We start from the raw sequence: 19,011 nt of genomic DNA, 5'->3' as shown, positions 1-19,011 counted from the left end.
GATCACATCGACCTTGGAACCATTCCCGACGCGCATCGTCACCTCGTCCTTTGCCAGTCTCCGTTTATTCCGTAGTTCCTGTTTTGAGTTACAAATATGAGCAACCGCACCGGTATCAAATACCCAGGAGCTACTACGAGTACTGGTAAGGTACACATCAATTACATGTATATCATATATACCTTTGGTGTTGCCGGCCTTCTTCTTGTCCGCTAAGTATTTGGGGCAGTTCCGCTTCCAGTGACCACTTCCCTTGCAATAATAGCACTCAGTTTCAGGCTTGGGTCCATTCTTTGACTTCTTCCCAGTAACTGGTTTACCGGGCGCGGCAACTCCCTTGCCGTCCTTCTTGAAGTTCTTCTTACCCTTGCCCTTCTTGAACTTAGTGGTTTTATTCACCATCAACACTTGATGTTCTTTTCTGATCTCCCCTTCCGCTGATTTCAGCATTGAATATACCTCGGGAATGGTCTTTTCCATCCCCTGCATATTGTAGTTCATCACAAAGCTCTTGTAGCTTGGTGGAAGCGACTGGATGATTCTGTCAATGACCGCGTCATCCGGGAGATTAACTCCCAGCTGAGACAAGCGGTTGTGCAACCCAGACATTCTGAGTATGTGCTCACTAACAGAACTGTTCTCCTCCATTTTACAGCTGAAGAACTTGTCGGAGACATCATATCTCTCGACCCGGGCATGAGCTTGAAAAACCAGTTTCAGCTCCTCGAACATCTCATATGCTCCATGTTTCTCAAAACGCTTTTGGAGACCCGGTTCTAAGCTGTAAAGCATGCCGCACTGAACGAGGGAGTAATCATCAGCACGTGATTGCCAAGCGTTCATAACGTCTTGGTTCTCTGGGATTGGTGCTTCACCTAGCGGTGCTTCTAAGACATAATCTTTCTTGGCTACTATGAGGATGAGCCTCAGGTTCCGGACCCAGTCCGTATAGTTGCTGCCATCATCTTTCAGCTTGGTTTTCTCTAGGAACGCGTTGAAATTGAGGACAACGTTGGCCATTTGATGTACAAGACATAGTGTAAAGATTTTAGACTAAGTTCATGATAATTAAGTTCATCTAATCAAATTATTTAATGAACTCCCACTCAGATAGACATCCCTCCAGTCATCTGAGTGAAACATGATCCGAGTCAACTAGGCCGTGTCCGATCATCACGTGAGACGGACTAGTCAAGATCGGTGAACATCTCCATGTTGATCGTATCTTCTATACGACTCATGCTCGACCTTTCGGTCCTCCGTGTTCCGAGGCCATGTCTGTACATGCTAGGCTCGTCAAGTCAACCTAAGTGTATTGCGTGTGTTCCGAGGCCATGTCTGTACATGCTAGGCTCGTCAACACCCGTTGTATTCGAACGTTAGAATCTATCACACCCGATCATCACGTGGTGCTTCGAAACAACGAACCTTCGCAACGGTGCACAGTTAGGGTGAACACTTTCTTGAAATTATTATAAGGGATCATCTTACTTACTACCGTCGTTCTAAGCAAATAAGATGTAAAACATGATAAACATCACATGCAATCAAATAGTGACATGATATGGCCAATATCATCATGCTCCTTTGATCTCCATCTTCGGGGCACCATGATCATCTTCGTCACCGGCATGACACCATGATCTCCATCATCATGATCTCCATCATTGTGTCTTCATGAAGTCGTCACGCCAACGATTACTTCTACTTCTATGGCTAACGCGTTTAGCAACAAAGTAAAGTAATTTACATGGCGTTATTCAATGACACGCAGGTCATGCAAAATAATAACGACAACTCCTATGGCTCCTGCCGGTTGTCATACTCATCGACATGCAAGTCGTGATTCCTATTACAAGAATATGATCAATCTCATACATCACATATATCATTCATCACATCTTCTGGCCATATCACATCACATAACACATGCTGCAAAAACAAGTTAGACGTCCTCTAATTGTTGTTGCAAGTTTTTACGTGGTTTGTAGGTTTCTAGCAAGAACGTTTCTTACCTACGTATGACCACAACGTGATTTGCCAATTTCTATTTACCCTTCATAAGGACCCTTTTCATCGAATCCGTTCCGACTAAAGTAGGAGAGACAGACACCCGCTAGCCACCTTATGCAACTAGTGCATGTCAATCGGTGGAACCTGTCTCACGTAAGCGTACGTGTAAGGTCGGTCCGGGCCGCTTCATCCTACAATGCCGCCGAAACAAGAAACGACTAGTAGCAGCAAGAAGAATTGGCAAACTCAATGCCCACAACTGCTTTGTGTTCTACTCGTGCATAGTAACTACGCATAAACCTGGCTCTGATACCACTGTTGGGAATCGTAGCATAATTTTAAAATTTTCCTACGCTCACCAAGATGCATCTATGGAGTCTACTAGCAACGAGGGGAAGGGAGTGCATCTACATACCCTTGTAGATCGCGAGCGGAAGCGTTCCAATCAACGTGGATGACGGAGTCGTACTCGCCGTGATCCAAATCACCGATGACCGAGTGCCGAACGGACGGCACCTCCGCGTTCAACACACGTACGGTGCAGCGACGTCTCCTCCTTCTTGATCCAGCAAGGGGGAAGGAGAGGTTGATGGAGATCCAGCAGCACGACGGCGTGGTGGTGGATGTAGCGGGTCTCCGGCAGGGCTTCGCCGAGCTTCTGCGAGAGAGAGAGAGGTGTTGCAGGGGAGGAGGGAGGCGCCCAAGGCTGTAGGTTGCTGCCCTCCCTCCCCCCCCCCTTTATATAGGCCCCCTGGGGGGGGCCGGCCCTAGAGATGGGATCTCATGGGGGGCGGCGGCCAAAGGGGGGAAAGGGGTTGCCTTGCCCCCCAAGGCAAGGGGGAAGCTCCCCCCCCCCTAGGGTTCCCAACCCTAGGCGCATGGGGGAGGCCCAAGGGGGGTGCCCAGCCCACTAGGGGCTGGTCCCCTTCCACTTTCAGCCCATGGGGCCCTCCGGGATAGGTGGCCCCACCCGGTGGACCCCCGGGACCCTTCCGGTGGTCCCGGTACAATACCGGTAACCCCCGAAACTTTCCCGGTGGCCGAAACTGGACTTCCTATATATAATTCTTCACCTTCGGACCATTCCGGAACCTCTCGTGACGTACGGGATCTCATCCGGGACTCCGAACAACTTTCGGGTTTCTGCATACATATATCTCTACAACCCTAGCGTCACCGAACCTTAAGTGTGTAGACCCTACGGGTTCGGGAGACATGCAGACATGACCGAGACGCCTCTCCGGTCAATAACCAACAGCGGGATCTGGATACCCATGTTGGCTCCCACATGTTCCACGATGTTCTCATCGGATGAACCACGATGTCGAGGATTCAGTCAATCCCGTATGCAATTCCCTTTGTCAATCGGTATGTTACTTGCCCGAGATTCGATCGTCGGTATCCCAATACCTTGTTCAATCTCGTTACCGGCAAGTCTCTTTACTCCTACCGCAATGCATGATCCCGTGACTAACGCCTTAGTCACATTGAGCTCATTATGATGATGCATTACCGAGTGGGCCCAGAGATACCTCTCCGTCACACGGAGTGACAAATCCCAGTATTGATCCGTGCCAACCCAACAGACACTTTCGGAGATACCCGTAGTGCACCTTTATAGTCACCCAGTTACGTTGTGACGTTTGGCACACCCAAAGCACTCCTACGGTATCCGGGAGTTGCACGATCTCATGGTCTAAGGAAAAGATACTTGACATTGGAAAAGCTCTAGCAAACGAAACTACACGATCTTTTATGCTATGCTTAGGATTGGGTCTTGTCCATCACATCATTCTCCTAATGATGTGATCCCGTTATCAATGACATCCAATGTCCATAGCCAGGAAACCATGACTATCAGTTGATCAACGAGCTAGTCAACTAGAGGCTTACTAGGGACACGTTGTGGTCTATGTATCCACACATGTATTACGATTTCTGGACAATACAATTATAGCATGAATAATAGACAATTACCATGAACAAAGAAATATAATAATAACCATTTATTATTGCCTCTAGGGCATATTTCCAACACGACCACTGCAGAAGATAGAGAGAAAATGAAAGGTGTTCCCTATGCTTCAGCCATAGGCTCTATCATGTATGCAATGCTGTGTACCAGACCTGATGTGTGCCTTGCTATTAGTTTAGCAGGGAGGTACCAAAGTAATCCAGGAGTGGATCATTGGACAGCGGTCAAGAACATCCTGAAATACCTGAAAAGGACTAAGGATATGTTTCTCATTTATGGAGGTGACAAAGAGCTCGTCGTAAATGGTTACGTCGATGCAAGTTTTGACTATGATCCGGATGACTCTAAGTCACAAACCGGATACGTATTTATATTGAACGGTGGAGCTGTCAGTTGGTGCAGTTCTAAGCAAAGCGTCGTGGCGGGATCTACGTGTGAAGCGGAGTACATAGCTGCTTTGGAAGCAGCAAATGAAGGAGTCTGGATGAAGGAGTTCATATCCGATCTAGGTGTCATACCTAGTGCATCGGGTCCAATGAAAATCTTTTGTGACAATACTAGTGCAATTGCCTTGGCAAAGGAATCCAGATTTCACAAGAGAACCAAGCACATCAAGAGACGCTTCAATTCCATCCGTGATCAAGTCAAGGAGGGAGACATAGAGATTTGCAAGATACATACAGATCTGAATGTTGCAGACCCGTTGACTAAGCCTCTCTCACGAGCAAAACATGATCAGCACCAAGACTCCATGTGTGTTAGAAGCATTACTGTGTAATCTAGATTATTGACTCTAGTGCAAGTGGGAGACTGAAGAAAATATGCCCTAGAGGCAATAATAAAGTTGTTATTTATATTTCCTTATATCATGATAAATGTTTATTATTCATGCTAGAATTGTATTAACCGGAAACTTAATACATGTGTGAATACATAGACAAACAGAGTGTCACTAGTTTGGCTCTACTTTACTAGCTCGTTGAATCAAAGATGGTTATGTTTCCTAGCCATAGACATGAGTTGTCATTTGATTAACGAGATCACATCATTAGAGAATGATGTGATTGACTTGACCCATTCCGTTAGCTTAACACTTGATCGTTTAGTATATTGCTATTGCTTTCTTCATGACTTATACATGTTCCTATGACTATGAGATTATGCAACTCCCGAATACCGGAGGAACACTTTGTGTGCTACCAAACGTCACAACGTGACTGGATGATTATAAAGGTGCTCTACAGGTGTCTCCGATGGTACTTGTTGAGTTGGCATAGATCAAGATTAGGATTTGTCACTCCGATTGTCGGAGAGGTATCTCTGGGCCCTCTCGGTAATGCACATCATTATAAGCCTTGCAAGCAATGTAACTAATGAGTTAGTTGCGGGATGATGCATTACGGAACGAGTAAAGAGACTTGCCGGTAACGAGATTGAACTAGGTATTGAGATACCGACGATCGAATCTCAGGCAAGTAACATACCGTTGACAAAAGGGAACAACGTATGTTGTTATGCGGTTTGCCGATAAAGATCTTCGTAGAATATGTAGGAACCAATATGAGCATCTAGGTTCCGCTTTTGGTTATTGACCGGAGATGAGTCTCGGTCATGTCTACATAGTTCTCGAACCCGTAGGGTCCGCACGCTTAAAGTTCGGTGACGATCGGTATTATGAGTTTATGTGTTTTGATGAACCGAAGGTAGTTCGAAGTCCCGGTTATGATCATGGACATGACGAGGAGTCTCGAAATGTTCGAGACATAAAGATCGATATATTGGACGGCTATATTCGGACACCGGAAGTGTTCCGGGTGATTTCGGAGAAAACCGGAGTGCCGGAGGGGTTACCGGAACCCCCCCCCCCCCCCCGGGGGGGGGGGAAGTATTGGGCCTTGGTGGGCCTTAGGGGAGAGAGAGGGCAGCAGCCCAGGAGGTGGCGCGCCCCCTCCCAAGGGGAGTCCGAATTGGACTAGGGGAGGGGGGCGCGGCCCCTCTTTCCCTCTCCCTCTCCCTCTCTTTCCTTCCCCCTTCCTCCTCCTAGTTGGACTAGGAAAGGGGGAGTCCTACTCCTACTAGAAGGAGGACTCCCCCTCCTCCTTGGCGCGCCCCAAGGCCGGCCGGCCTGCCCCTTGCTCCTTTATATACGGGGGCAGGGGGCACCCTAGAAGCACAACAGACATTGTTCTTAGCCGTGTGCGGTGCCCCCTCCACCATAATCCACCTCGTCATATCGTCGTAGTGCTTAGGCGAAGCCCTGCGTCGGCAGCTTCATTATCACCGTCATCACGCCGTCGTGCTGACGAAGCTCTTCCCCGACACTCTGCTGGATCGTGAGTTCGTGGGACGTCACAGAGCCGAACGTGTGCAGATCGCGGAGGTGTAGTACCTTCGGTGCTAGGATCGATCGATCGTGAAGACGTACGACTACATCAACCGCGTTGTCATAACGCTTCCGCTTACGGTCTACGAGGGTATGTAGACAATACTCTCCCCTCTCGTTGCTATGCATCACCATGATCTTGCGTGTGCGTATGAATTTTTTTTAAATTACTACGTTCCCCAACACCTATATGAAGCCCTTTTTGCGCTATCAAATAAAATAATCACCAAATAACATCTTGAAGCAATTTCTTCAGTCACCGCATACCATTTTAATTTGTATGCCAATTTGTTTTGCATTTTCATGGTTCAATTAATATTTTCATGAAATTATATATGCATTTCTATGCATTGTTCAGGCGTAATTCGAATACGAATTACAGCCCCATGCGGAATGCGGGGAAATGGGGCGAAAAATCTTGTTGATGTTTTTGAGCATATGCTCATGCTCCATGGGTTAAGGAACGAAATTATGCATATTTGGTAGGAGTCGTTAATGGCGAAAACGAAGCTAATTTGTCTTTAAATCTCAAAAGATAGAGATATATTTTGAAAAACCTAAACTTAGCATGGTATCATTTATAGTGCGTTTTATTTTGATTATTCTTCTCCCAATTTGCAATCTTTTCGGAGCCTCCTTCATTATTACTCTTCCTCCAGAGATTCAGGATCCCCAAGCTCTAGCTCATTTAGCAGGGCTAAACTTCTATCTGAGCCTTTACGAGCAGGATCCTTGATGGGTTACGTTCATTCAGAACGAGCTTAATTACAATACCCCTCTAGAGGACATACCTGGACGGCGATATTCCCTAAGTAGGCCGTAGTAAAAATTGCAGTCAGTTTGAGAAAGTTTGCCATGCCGCGTGGTTACAAATCAGAGCATCTCGGAGGAACACTTGGTTACCGGATGGGGACAGGTCAAGTTTAAGTGTGATCTGATGGTCCCTTCGTCGGACTTACCATTTTAAACAATATTCATTTTCTTGTATTTTTTGGGTTTATTTGATATTTTCAGGACATTACGTGCATTTCTATGCATATTTCGAATACGACCTACAGCCACATGCGGAAGGGCAGGACAATGGGGCGAAAGATATTGCTGATGTTTTTGACCATGTGTTCGTGCCTCCACAAATTTGAGGAATGGAATTGCCTAATTTTGCAGCAGAAAAGTCAACATCAGTTCATACGCTCACTATTTTACAAAAGGTTCACCAGTTTACATGTAGATGAACTGCACAAAATATTTTACCAAGAGTTGCTTTGACGTAAACCAATAAAAAAGTTAGGAAAAAAAAAAGAAGAGTTTATTTTTAGATGAAAGAAGAGAGTAGCCATGAGTGTTGACCTTTCAGGGTAGACTTCCCTACGGCCATTTATCCATTTGATTCGAAGTACACACAATTAATGGGGCGGTTTCCATGGTAACCATCCGCTACATGCTGCTAGTTGCCGACTCTTCGAGAGCTACTCATGAATGCATGGAACATGGAAACTTTCTCACGGGGCACATGCAGATGCACCAAGCTCGCGTCCTACCCGGCGGTCGTCCAGCGGAGTGGAGTCAGTAGGATCCACTCAAGTTTCTACGACTAGTCAAGGTCCGTCACAGCGAAACTCATGCAATGCAACCTGATAAATATTACAAGTTCCAGAGACTTGACGTTAAGGACGGAGTAGTAAATAATGATAGGACTGTGATGGTTTCCGGACTTGGGCCCTGTTTGGTTAAAATGTCCTGGGACTTTTCTTTAGTCCCAACTAAAAAGTCTTTAGTCCCTACCTGTGTGGTTTCAGGGATTAAACATGGACTATAGGTTATTAAATGACATGCTAAAAGACCATGTTACCCTTAGTAATGAACTAATAGAGGTAAGGTGCGATGCGAGGCAGGGGCAACTGTTGGAAAAAGTCTCAAAAAGACTCTCCCTTAGGGTCTTCTTTTTTTAGTCCCAAATGCCCACTTTTAGTCCCTAAAAGTCCCCCCTGTTTGGTTTAGATGGGACTAAAAGGGACTTTTTTTAGTCCCTACACCAAAAAGTCCCTGTAAACAAACACCCTCTTATGTTCTCGCGTGAGTCGAAAATCAGTTGGTGGTTTACCGTTCACTCACTCGACCGGTTATAACGAGTAGACCATTTAAGCACGTGCATGGATGTTTGAGTTTGTATGGTCCTCTTAAAGATAAAGTAGTATCCACGACTTCACGGTCGAACAAATGAACAATCCCGCCCCGTGGAAAGACAAGCAACACGAGATCCTTCCATTTTTCTTGCCAGGATCTGGAAGGGAGACTAGCTTGGCTTCTTTGGAGCCGATGACATGGATAGAACTGATAAAGGGTCAGAGCATCTACAGTCGGACTTTGCAAATCCGACCCCTCAAACGCCCGCAGACGCAACTGGGCACGTCTACGGTCGTCCACCGGAGTGGACTTCGTTCTTGCGTGAGTCAAAAACCAGTTGGTGGTTTACCGTTCACCCACTTGATCGGTTATAAATCCAGTAGACCATTTAAGCACGTGCATGCATGTTTGAGTTTATACGGTCATCTCAGAGATAAATTAGTATCCATGACTTCACGGTCGAACAAATGAACAATCCCGCCCCGTGGTCCATGGGGTGGGCCGTGGAAAGACAAGCAATGCAAGATCCTTCCATTTTTCTTGCCATAATCTGGAGCGGAGACTAGCTTGGCTTCTTTGGGGCCGACGGCATGGACAGAACTGATCAAGGGTTAGACGACCCGGAACGCAAGATCCTTTCATTTTTAAAGCATCGAGTGGTCTTCTAGCTATTGAAATGAGCCAAATGCTTGTTAATTAAACAATAGATTCAAATGATATCTAAAAGAAATGAAACTTGACATGGTGTTATTATATGACCCTCATACAGTGTGGTAAAATTTGAGGGAGTTACAAAAAAAAAATCTGATGCGCTTCATGTAGAAATTGAACGGTTTCCCTAGAAGTGTCATGATTTTGAAGGGAATGTTAGGTTTGAAGGTAAATTTGTTATTTTATTATTTCCCCTTGAATCTGTTTCTATGTTTAGTTTACGCGAATGCAAGTTTTACGATCACATTTGTGACTATTCCGGGTTAATATGATATATTTGGCCATTTAATACATTTACAATTATTTATTAAACATAAATAAAACTTGAACTACACATACCTTAAAAATGCCCATCTATTGGTGAAAACATAGCTTTTAATTTCTTGAGTATGTATTTTGATTATATACTGAAGTAAAGAACTACACATTCATTAATTGGATATGCGACATGCGTGTGCCTTGCCGCGTCTTCTGTTAGCAAAAAATCTGCGAGATAGCATTTTCAGATACTTTTAAATTTCTTACCACATAATGTACATGCCATGCATAACGACACCTTGCAAAGTTTCATAGGTTTCAGACAGCATTAGAATTCCTGAAGATTCAATATCAATTTTACATAATTATAATTAAATTTGTGGGTTTGAATTTTCATGGACAATATTTGGAAGTACCAAACTTTCGTTTCACATACACATGATTTGGTCTTCCTATGTAGAAATCAACACATTTATATGTCCGACATGAGCATGAAATAATTCATCAGTACTTACTACTCCTTTATGCTTTGGAGAGATGAACCTATGAGTCCTACAGTTTTTGGTAAAATAATCACCTTCCAACAACTTTTTATTCCAAATATATACAAATGTTACCCACACATTATTTTTTTAACACAAACATTATCTTTTAATTGCCTTGTGCAACTAGCAAGACTATAGTAAGGATTGGCACACCTTGTTGGGCCTGTTGGGACACAAGTAGAGTTTAATTTGTGTTGCAGAGCATTCAACTGTTATAGGATACCGGTACTTCATGGATTGGTACCTTGGTTTATCACCATTATAGCTTGATGCTTGCTACAAATTCCTACACTGAGGAGCCCAATAAGCAAACTACTGTTAGCTGTCAACAATTCTCATGTTGGATTGAATGATCATTCATACGTGCCACTGGTGCACATCCTATTGCCGTGTAACTGGATGTTAGCTCTCGGCAAACATCTGTCAAGCAAACTACTGTTAGCTGTCAACAATTCTCATGTTGGATTGAAATTTGCTCTGTTTTTTTATCTTTGTCGAGCACCTTCGGCTTAACTCTCGGCTACGCATCTGTCGTGTCCTGCTGATTAATTACCGAGAGCTGTACTCGGCTTACATCGACAAGAACTCGATGCTGGCAGGTTTCCAGTAGAGTATTCTCCTGTGCTGGCAGGTTTCCGCTCAAGCAACAGGGATCCGGCCAGAGAGCGCGGAGGCGAGTGCCGCCTTGAACCCGGGGTCCCTCGTCAGCGTCGCCGCCATCTGCTCCACCAGGTTCTTCCTATCGGCCACCTGCTCCGCCGTCGAAGCTTCCTGCTTCTGCTGCTGCTGGACGAGCGCCGGCGCCGGTGATACGCGGACGGCGGCTGCGTCGCCGCTCTTCCTGCCACCAGAGCCTTGTTGCTTGGGCGGCGGCGCGTGGTTGTGGTCGCCGTCGTACGTGGCCACAAGCACGGTCTTGTCCTCGGCGCTGCGCTGCACCTTCTTCTTCACCGGGCACGACGGCGCGAACGAGCACCGGAAGTAGGCCCTCGGGCACGGGTTGTCCTTGGTCACCTTCTGCCCGTACTTCCGCCATTGGTACCCATCCTTCACCACCTGCTAGTCAAAACCAAGCGCAAATTGATTAGTTAATGGATGACAAAAAGTCTCGTTGCGATCGACGATCACGAGGAAGAAGATGGATGGACGTTTGCTTGTTGTTCGTTACTTACGAGGCTGAGGTCGGAGGGATCGGCGTGGACGTAGAGCTTGGAGACCCTGCTGGCCTTGACCTCGTCGTCGCGGACGCGCTTGCTGTTGCAGGGCTCGTGGACGGGCGTGCACTCCGCCTGCTCGGGGCCGACGGTGACGCTGACGGCGAAGCGGCCGCTGCTGCCGGCCGCGGCGAGCGGCGGCGAAGGGTTGCGGCTGGTCGTGTCGAGGCTGCCGCTGCGGGGGCGCTTTCTGGTCGCCGACGCCGAGGAGCCGCCCTCCGATGTCGTGGACGACTGGTGGTGGTTGTTGGCCGCCGCCATCATGCCGCTGACCTTGCCCTGCAGGTCGGCGTACTTGGCCACCAGCGCGCGGAGCATGTCGCTGAGCCTCCTGTTCTCCTCGCCCACTCGCCGGAGCTCGGCCACCAGCGCCTCAGCCTCGTGATTCTTCTTGGAGGACATGAAGTCCTCCTCCACGAGGTCCCTGGTCACCGGAGGAGCCCGTCGCGGCCCGCCGACGTTGAGGCCGAGGCTGAGGGAAGTCTGCCCGATCATCCACTGCTCGTCCATGTCTTCCTTGAATTCGCAGTAGCTCAAGAATGGAAACGGATCTATCGGGACACAGGCGGCAGCCGAGGAAGAAGTCGAAGAAGAAGACCCGGAAGCTAGACGGGCATGAGCTAGAGAAGTGGTCGTGGCTTGGAGGAGGCGCGCGGACATCGATTTATAGAGAGGAGGGGACACGGGAGGGTGGGGGTTCGGTAGGAAGGAGGAAGACTCGGGAAGTCGGGAGGAGGAGGAAGCATCTTGGGGTGGGGCTCGTCGTCGTCACGCTTCTTTTGGTCGCCGTGACCGCGATAGAATATTTTTGGTGAAGCTGGCAAGAAGTGGTACTACATGGATTTGTTTTTCTGGGTGACAATCAGCATGAAGGATTCGATGGATCATAGATGGATTGGCTTTGGGTTGGAGGAGTACGTGGGAATTGTCTGATTAGTCGAGTTATTAAGAACTTGTAAAATAAGGATTAGGAATTAATTTGGGTTGCGAAGGGTTTGGTTAAAATATGCCAAATTCCACCAAATACACAAATAAAACCCAACCATACATGCCGGGGACAGAAGAGAAGCACTTTCTTTGAGGTCTCCGTCTGGTCAAGGGGAGCCATCGCGTGCCAACAACTAGAAATGATTTTCATGCTTACATTTTGGCCTCCCTCGGTTTTTCTTTAATAGTCACAAAAAGGGATATGTGTACCTTTTTGCTGGCTTTTTTTATCTCAGTCGTGATGTTTTCAATATGCATACGTTTTTTCTTTAAGATCTGGATCTATTATAAAGATTGAATAGAAGTACAAAACACCTCAAACATAATAAAAATTACATCAAGGTTCCTGGACCGACGAGCAGCCACTGCCGCCGTCAGAACTGACCGTCGACACGCCGTTGTCACAGCTCCCATACTGGGACTGACTTGGCCTTGACGATGACATCCAGGAAGTCTTAATGCACGTGCGTGTGAATGACCATCGGCGCCCTGGAGTCGTTATCCTCGTTGTTGAATGCTTGAATCGATCTAAAGAACCTAACACCAAATTTTGTCGACGCGTTGCCGAGAACCCTAACCTTGCAACCCTAGTTGCCGATAGGAATCTACGACGAAGGTCCGTCGAATTTGTCCCAATAGACGAACTAGAGGAGGATCATAGCCCGGAAGACCGACTCAAAGACGAAACGCCGCCATCCGCCCGAGTGCCCCCCATGTGAGGACTAAAACCCTAACTTATGTACTAACCGGAGGTAAGCTACCAGGATTCCATTCCCTGCCACTGGCCACCACAGACCACAGGGGAGGCAAATCCACTAACCTTGTTGTCAAAGATCGATGAGAGGAAGGCTTCACTTTGTTCACCTTGTGAGTGGTGAGATTAGAACAAGTTTTCATGGTCAGCCTGGTTTCACAAATGCAATATACCTGTATGTCAGAATTTTGGAGAACTCCAATTAATAATATCTTCTAACTTGGGAGTGTATTTAGTCAATCACATTTTTGTTTCATTTTGGCTTTACTTTTATTTAAAAATAAGGTAACTCTTCTATATCAGTCAAGAGGAGCATTGTGACGCCCACTGACGAGGTTTCGTAAAAACAAACTATAAATTCATATAACCCATTTCTGTATGTAAGGACCTAACATGAGTTGTACCTTGTGTAGAAAAAAATTTGGTTAGGACCTCCTCACCTTTTGATTTTCGATGCAATACGTTCAAAACATCTAAAAAGTCATGTGATCAGGACTGATTAAACACACATTTCTAATTTGTTTCAAGTTTTACTCATAATTTTCATTCCCCATTGTTTCAGACTCTCCATGTGAAATTTGAAGTTTAGTATACCACTCCTATTTTGTTAATACTTTGGTTATATTTTTATTTTAATAAAAGTGTCGCAAATGCACTTTAATTTATATAATTATGCTTTTCTTGAGTTAAATGAACAACTTATAAAATTGTCTAATCCACGCTTTTTATTTGTCTATGTTATTACTCTTTAGGAGTGAGGCACAGTAAGTTCACACACCTTGTGTTTACTTTCTTTCAAGTTATTCGGAATTTTGGTACACGTTTCTGTTTTTAGGGTGTATTCCGGAAAAAACATTGGTTCTCTTATACTACCTCCGTCCTAGTTTATTAGTCTCCTTTGTAATTTGTGCCAAATTTTGACTAAATATTTAACTTAAAAAATGTTAATGCATGTCAACAAAAATTATATCGCTGGATTCGTTTTTGAACATTGTTTTCAATGATATAATTTTTAATAACATGCATAAACTATTTATTAATTAAATTTATGATCAAAGTTTGGCACAAATTACAATGGAGACCAATAAACCAGGACGGAGGTAGTATTTGCCTGTCACAGGCATTTGATTTGAATTAAGGACGCGTCTAGCGGGCGGCTGGGTGCCCGCTAGCGCTCATGGGCGGCCAGCTTTTTTGAAACCTTCTGTCCTCTTTGTCCCGATTAGGAAACCTGTAGCATGTTGTTAATTAATCACCTTATATTGATTTTTTTCTCACGTGATGAATGACTACATGCCGTTGTATTAATATTCCTCGTGTTTGTCTCTTGTGCATTAATTTTTTGTTTTCAAAATTATAAAAGACATATCTTCTAAACCGCATGTTGAAATTTAGATCCGTTTTCACCATTGAAACCCTCGCGACGTGCTCTTCAAAAGTAGATCCCGCATGGGGATGTTTCGACGAACTAGTCTTCCTGCCAACTAAACATCAATGTGTGTGCAACTAGACTACATTACAGGAGGAGGTTGCATATCGACTTTCGTCGAGACAATAGACTAGTTGTACATCAAAGTTGTCGTGGTTGCTAGGTTGCAACCTCATACGAAGGTGCAGCTCCAAACATTAGTTTCGAAAAAAAGTTGCACGATGTAGTACTAAAGTTGCACAATACAGTACTAAAGTTGTACAATATATCACCAAAGTTGGCATCATAAAAAATTTGTTGAAACATATTCATATGGGATCTAGTTTTAAAGATCTCGTCACGACGAACCCAATGGTGAAGACGGATCTGAATTCCGGCACGTGGTTTAAAAGATATGACTTTTTAGAAATTGAAGAACTGAAATAAATACACGTGAATCTGCTTTGTTGTTCATCGGATATAATAAGTCTGACTGCATTTAGTGATCAATCACATGCACTAGCAGACAAATTCTACACATGCATGTGTGTGGCAGAGCGGGCCGCTCGTTCTCTCTGTTTAGTGCGCGTGCACTTTGGAGGTTTTAGGTTGAATTAATTACGTATTACAAATACACCCTTCAATTCCACTCCACATGCGTCGGCTGAATTAGAACCTACAATTTGATTCTGTCTCCCCCTCAATTTTTATTTTTATTTTATTCTGTCTCAAGATATGCACTGGACTTGGACCCAGCACGAACCAAGACTTTGAGTTGACGTGATCTCGGAAAGAATGAGTACGCAGCAGGTGACTGAACCAATATCCAAATTTGGCTTGATCTCTTCCCACCATGCATGTACGCAGCCGGCCACTCCTAATAGCTAGCAGAGAATGGGCAAGTCGATGGGGAAATAACACAGACCAGGTCACCTTGGTTGATTGGATCGTCACTCCTGATTATAATTAACTAGTATGTATACAGTCCATAGACTTCATCCACAGGACATACTTAACTAGTTCAATATGTGCACAAGTATGTGAGTACTATGCATGACATACCACATGACAGATGTGGTAATCAATCCACCTCCGTTCCATAATATAAGGTGCATTGGTTTCCGTGCAAGTGAACCATTTGAAAGTTTGATCAAGACTATAGAATAAAATATCAACATCCACAATATCTAATAGATAAAATATAAAACTACTTTTCACGATGGATTAAATCATATAAATTTGGTATTTTGGATCTTGATATATTTTTCTAAAAACTTGGTCAAACATGCACACGTTTGATTTAAAAAAAACAAATACACCTTATATAAAGGAACGGAGGGAGTATTTCAGAGAGAAATAGTCCACGCATCACATATCTTGTTTTAGACATCTCTATTGGACCAGTGCTGAATTCTTTTGGAATATCCCGGTTTCATATGGCAGCAAGACCACATCAAAAAGGAACGAAGAATGTTTTCAACATGCTGGAAAAAATGAACATGAAGAAACAGAAAGGTTCATGAATGTCGACTCTGGACTAAAGTCAACCGTGACCAACACTAATTAAAACAGCCGCGTCAGCAAGAAAGATGCCGATCTCTTCCGGCACAAACCACACGTACACACACGTTTGCTCGCACGTGTGAAATCGAGGAGAGCTGCAAAGCCTGTGATTAGTATATACTGTATTATCAAGGTCGTTGTTAGGATCCTTTTTGGTTAGCCAGCAAGTTAATGTGATCCATGCATGGGCATGGGATCCATGCATCGAATCTCCAGGTAGCCACGTTTATCCTACACGTTTAGCACGTGTTGTAGCACATCTGCATAAAGCATGCACGAGACGACGCACCTGGAAAATGCAACAATTGATCGAGCTCACCGACCAGAAGATAAGATTCGATCAGCATTGGCAAGATAGACAACAGATGATCGGTTACGTGGAACAGATCTCTCCTGCAATTAATTAGTTGTAGCCGCCCTAGTGGCTAGCCCCAACCTGCGCAAGGAAGGGTTCTCATGAGACTACAATTGTTTACCGTGCAAACAAGTGATTCGATCATATGCCTCTCCAATTATTTGTTGTTGTTTTTTTTTGTAATCGTAACCAGCGAATGTTCGCTGAAACAGTGGCAGTTGTGAACTTTCTTTATTGGCAAGTTTAGGTGTCACGAGGATGGCAAGTTTATTTCGCGAGGACAACAATTTTCTAGCGAAAACAGAATTGCATCGGAGCTGCCATACTCGCTGACACGATTTCCATGCCATGCACGCTGACTAAATTTGGATGGGTTGGTTTTACCACAAGAAACCTACTCCTTTGACCTGCGCTCAGTTCACATCATGTGTGGTAGTTGATTTGCCAAACTTGCAACTCCAACACCTAATCTCCGAGGGGCATCAACGGACCTGTTCAAACCACGTGCCACATGGCACGTCCGTTTGGAGCACGGTGTCACGTGGCATGAAGAGGGAAAACCAACGACACGCTATTGTGAAATGTCGAATAAACAATTTTACCTAATGTAGCTAAGGATATTGTACAAACATACATGTTTGATTTTCTAAGTCATGTCCACGGTGTGAATATTGCAGTTATGTTTTATCTGGTTAAGTTTCAAATTTTAATGAACATATACGTGTATTCATCCTCTGCGCGGAAGATTTTTACATGATAATATAAAGTATGGGGTATAAGTTAAAAAATGTAAACTAAATCATGCACGTATAGGATGCATATAAGCATGCGCGCGTTAAAAATTGAAATGGTATATGACCCATACAAAAAGTAACAAAGTGGCCAAGGAATAGTTAGGTCATAATCATGTTTAAGTTTCAAAGTTGACATGAACATATTTTATTTATCCTCTATGTGCAAGATTTTTTTAAAATATTTTTCACAACTTAAAATGTTTTATTATTGAGAAATCCCTGTAGTTGAGATGGTCCCAAGTTCATCTGCAAATCCCCCCTCCCCCCAGAAAAGATTGGTTAGCCCTCAGAAAGGCTTTAGCTACTCAACTTGAGAGGGGGCTGAGCGGTTGAGCCCACCATTAAGGTATAGTTCAGCTACAATACTTTATCTGTTACAGAGGAATGGTTTCGGGCGTCCGAAGCTATACATCGATCAGGGCCTCGAAGGACCCTTGGACTCCGCGTGGCCTTTCTTTTTGGCCAATCACCTCGAATTAGCTACTCAACTCGAGAGGGGGTTGAGGCACTCTTAGGGGACAATGTCGATTGAGCTTTACAAAGAGTTTCATTTTTCTATGCAGTAGTAGTATCTAGGTTATCTTGAACGCGGCCTCTCAAAATGCTTACAACCATCCGAACCAAGCTGTTCGGATGCATTTTGCCATCAAACACAGTCCCGCGTCGATCTACCAATGTGTCAAGCTGTTTGTTTTCCCACAAACCGGAAGCAAACGGTGGGAGAGGCCTTTGCGGGGTCCGGACCGCCGCCACGTAGAACTCTGACACCCCCGGCCCACTCAAATCCTCCTCCGGTCCAATTTTCTTACACTCAACCCCACCACCCCCTTGCTTTCATTCGCACCCTCCTCGTCCACCGCCACCGCTATACCTCTCTGGCCGCTGCCCAGGCATCCTCAGACGTCCGCAGCCCCACCCACGCGCATGTCCGCCTTCGACTACGCCACCATCCACCCAGCCTTTGCAGCGAGGTACCCTCCCCCCCCCCCCCCCCCAGCCGGTGTTGTCCATGACAGACACCTGCCCGATAGGTGTTCGGTCAAATGTCATTGAGTTTTCTTTGCTGAACTTCTTGCAGTTTTCTAGAGTAAGCACCATGGCGTGGTACTCGGTGATCAAGAAAGCGTGGTTGACAAGCTCTATGGCGGGTGGCACGTTAATTTCATTCCGAGCCAAAGCCAGCCTTTCTTTTCTTTATTTTCCAATTGAGAGTCACTCACGCAACGTAGTGAAAAGTAAGTCATGTACTCCCCCCCTTTGTGAAGTTAGTACAAAGTTGGGCCATCTATTTTGGAACGGAGGAATGTTAGTATAAAATTGGGTCATCTATTTTGAAACGGGGGAATACATACGTACCCATGGTGGTTTCCTAGCTCGCGTTAGTCCGAAACAAGGTAATCAGTTAATTCAGCATGGATCCACTCGCTCAATTATGAAATGGAGTGGATCGACTAATTAAGAGAAGCACGTGATGGTAAAAAGTATGCGTCTAGTCAAACAAACCCACTCGAGTAGTACTATGGCTGAGTCCCAAAAGTATGCCCCTAGGCTGGAGTACCGAAGAATCTCGTGCGAGATCCTCGCATGAGTTATTTGGGATGCGGATATAGAAACTGTGTGAAGCAAATATAGTGCGCGCCGAGGACAGGAACGTAGGAGAAAGAAACGGCACAAAGCACGCACGCATTTCCTGCAGTACTACTACGTGATGCCGGCTAGCTGTAGAAATTGCCATTCCGACCTTTGCATGCCGGACCGGACCCATCAAGACGAAAGTGACGGTCAAGACGCCGTACGCAGCAAGGAGCAGGCCGGAGCTGGATCATGGATGGCTGCCGAGGCATCCAGGCGTGCCTTCCCACGGCTGCCGGTGCTGAACCTCCAGGCAGATTCATGTATCCAACACACATCGTTTTCGCCGCCGCCG

At 45.3% G+C, this 19,011-nt stretch overlaps 1 protein-coding gene across 1 annotated transcript; it reads right to left on the bottom strand.

The window, feature by feature from the left end:
• Positions 1 to 10,221: 10,221 nt before the first annotated feature.
• On the bottom strand, positions 10,222 to 11,888 carry LOC109782838 (WRKY transcription factor WRKY28). Its single transcript, XM_040395042.3, has 2 exons — positions 11,182 to 11,888; positions 10,222 to 11,065 (listed from the first exon to the last, which is right to left on the bottom strand). Exons 1-2 carry the CDS (start codon positions 11,881 to 11,883, stop codon positions 10,649 to 10,651), a joined length of 1,119 nt encoding a protein of 372 aa, XP_040250976.2. The 5' UTR covers positions 11,884 to 11,888; the 3' UTR covers positions 10,222 to 10,648.
• Positions 11,889 to 19,011: the final 7,123 nt, after the last annotated feature.

The sequence above is a fragment of the Aegilops tauschii genome, chromosome 7 (genome assembly GCF_002575655.3).
Source record: "Aegilops tauschii subsp. strangulata cultivar AL8/78 chromosome 7, Aet v6.0, whole genome shotgun sequence".
NCBI lineage: Eukaryota > Viridiplantae > Streptophyta > Magnoliopsida > Poales > Poaceae > Aegilops > Aegilops tauschii.
This window is presented reverse-complemented; position numbering and strand designations above follow the sequence as displayed.

What these genes read in the sequence shown, in the direction of transcription:
- LOC109782838 (XM_040395042.3), bottom strand. Translation starts at nt 11,883, where the DNA reads ATGTCCGCGCGCCTCCTCCAAGCCACGACCACTTCTCTAGCTCATGCC. An exon ending in ATCCCTCCGACCTCAGCCTC is followed by an intron (nt 11,066 to 11,181) that starts GTAAGTAACGAA and finishes TTTGACTAGCAG; the next exon opens with GTGGTGAAGGATGGGTACCA.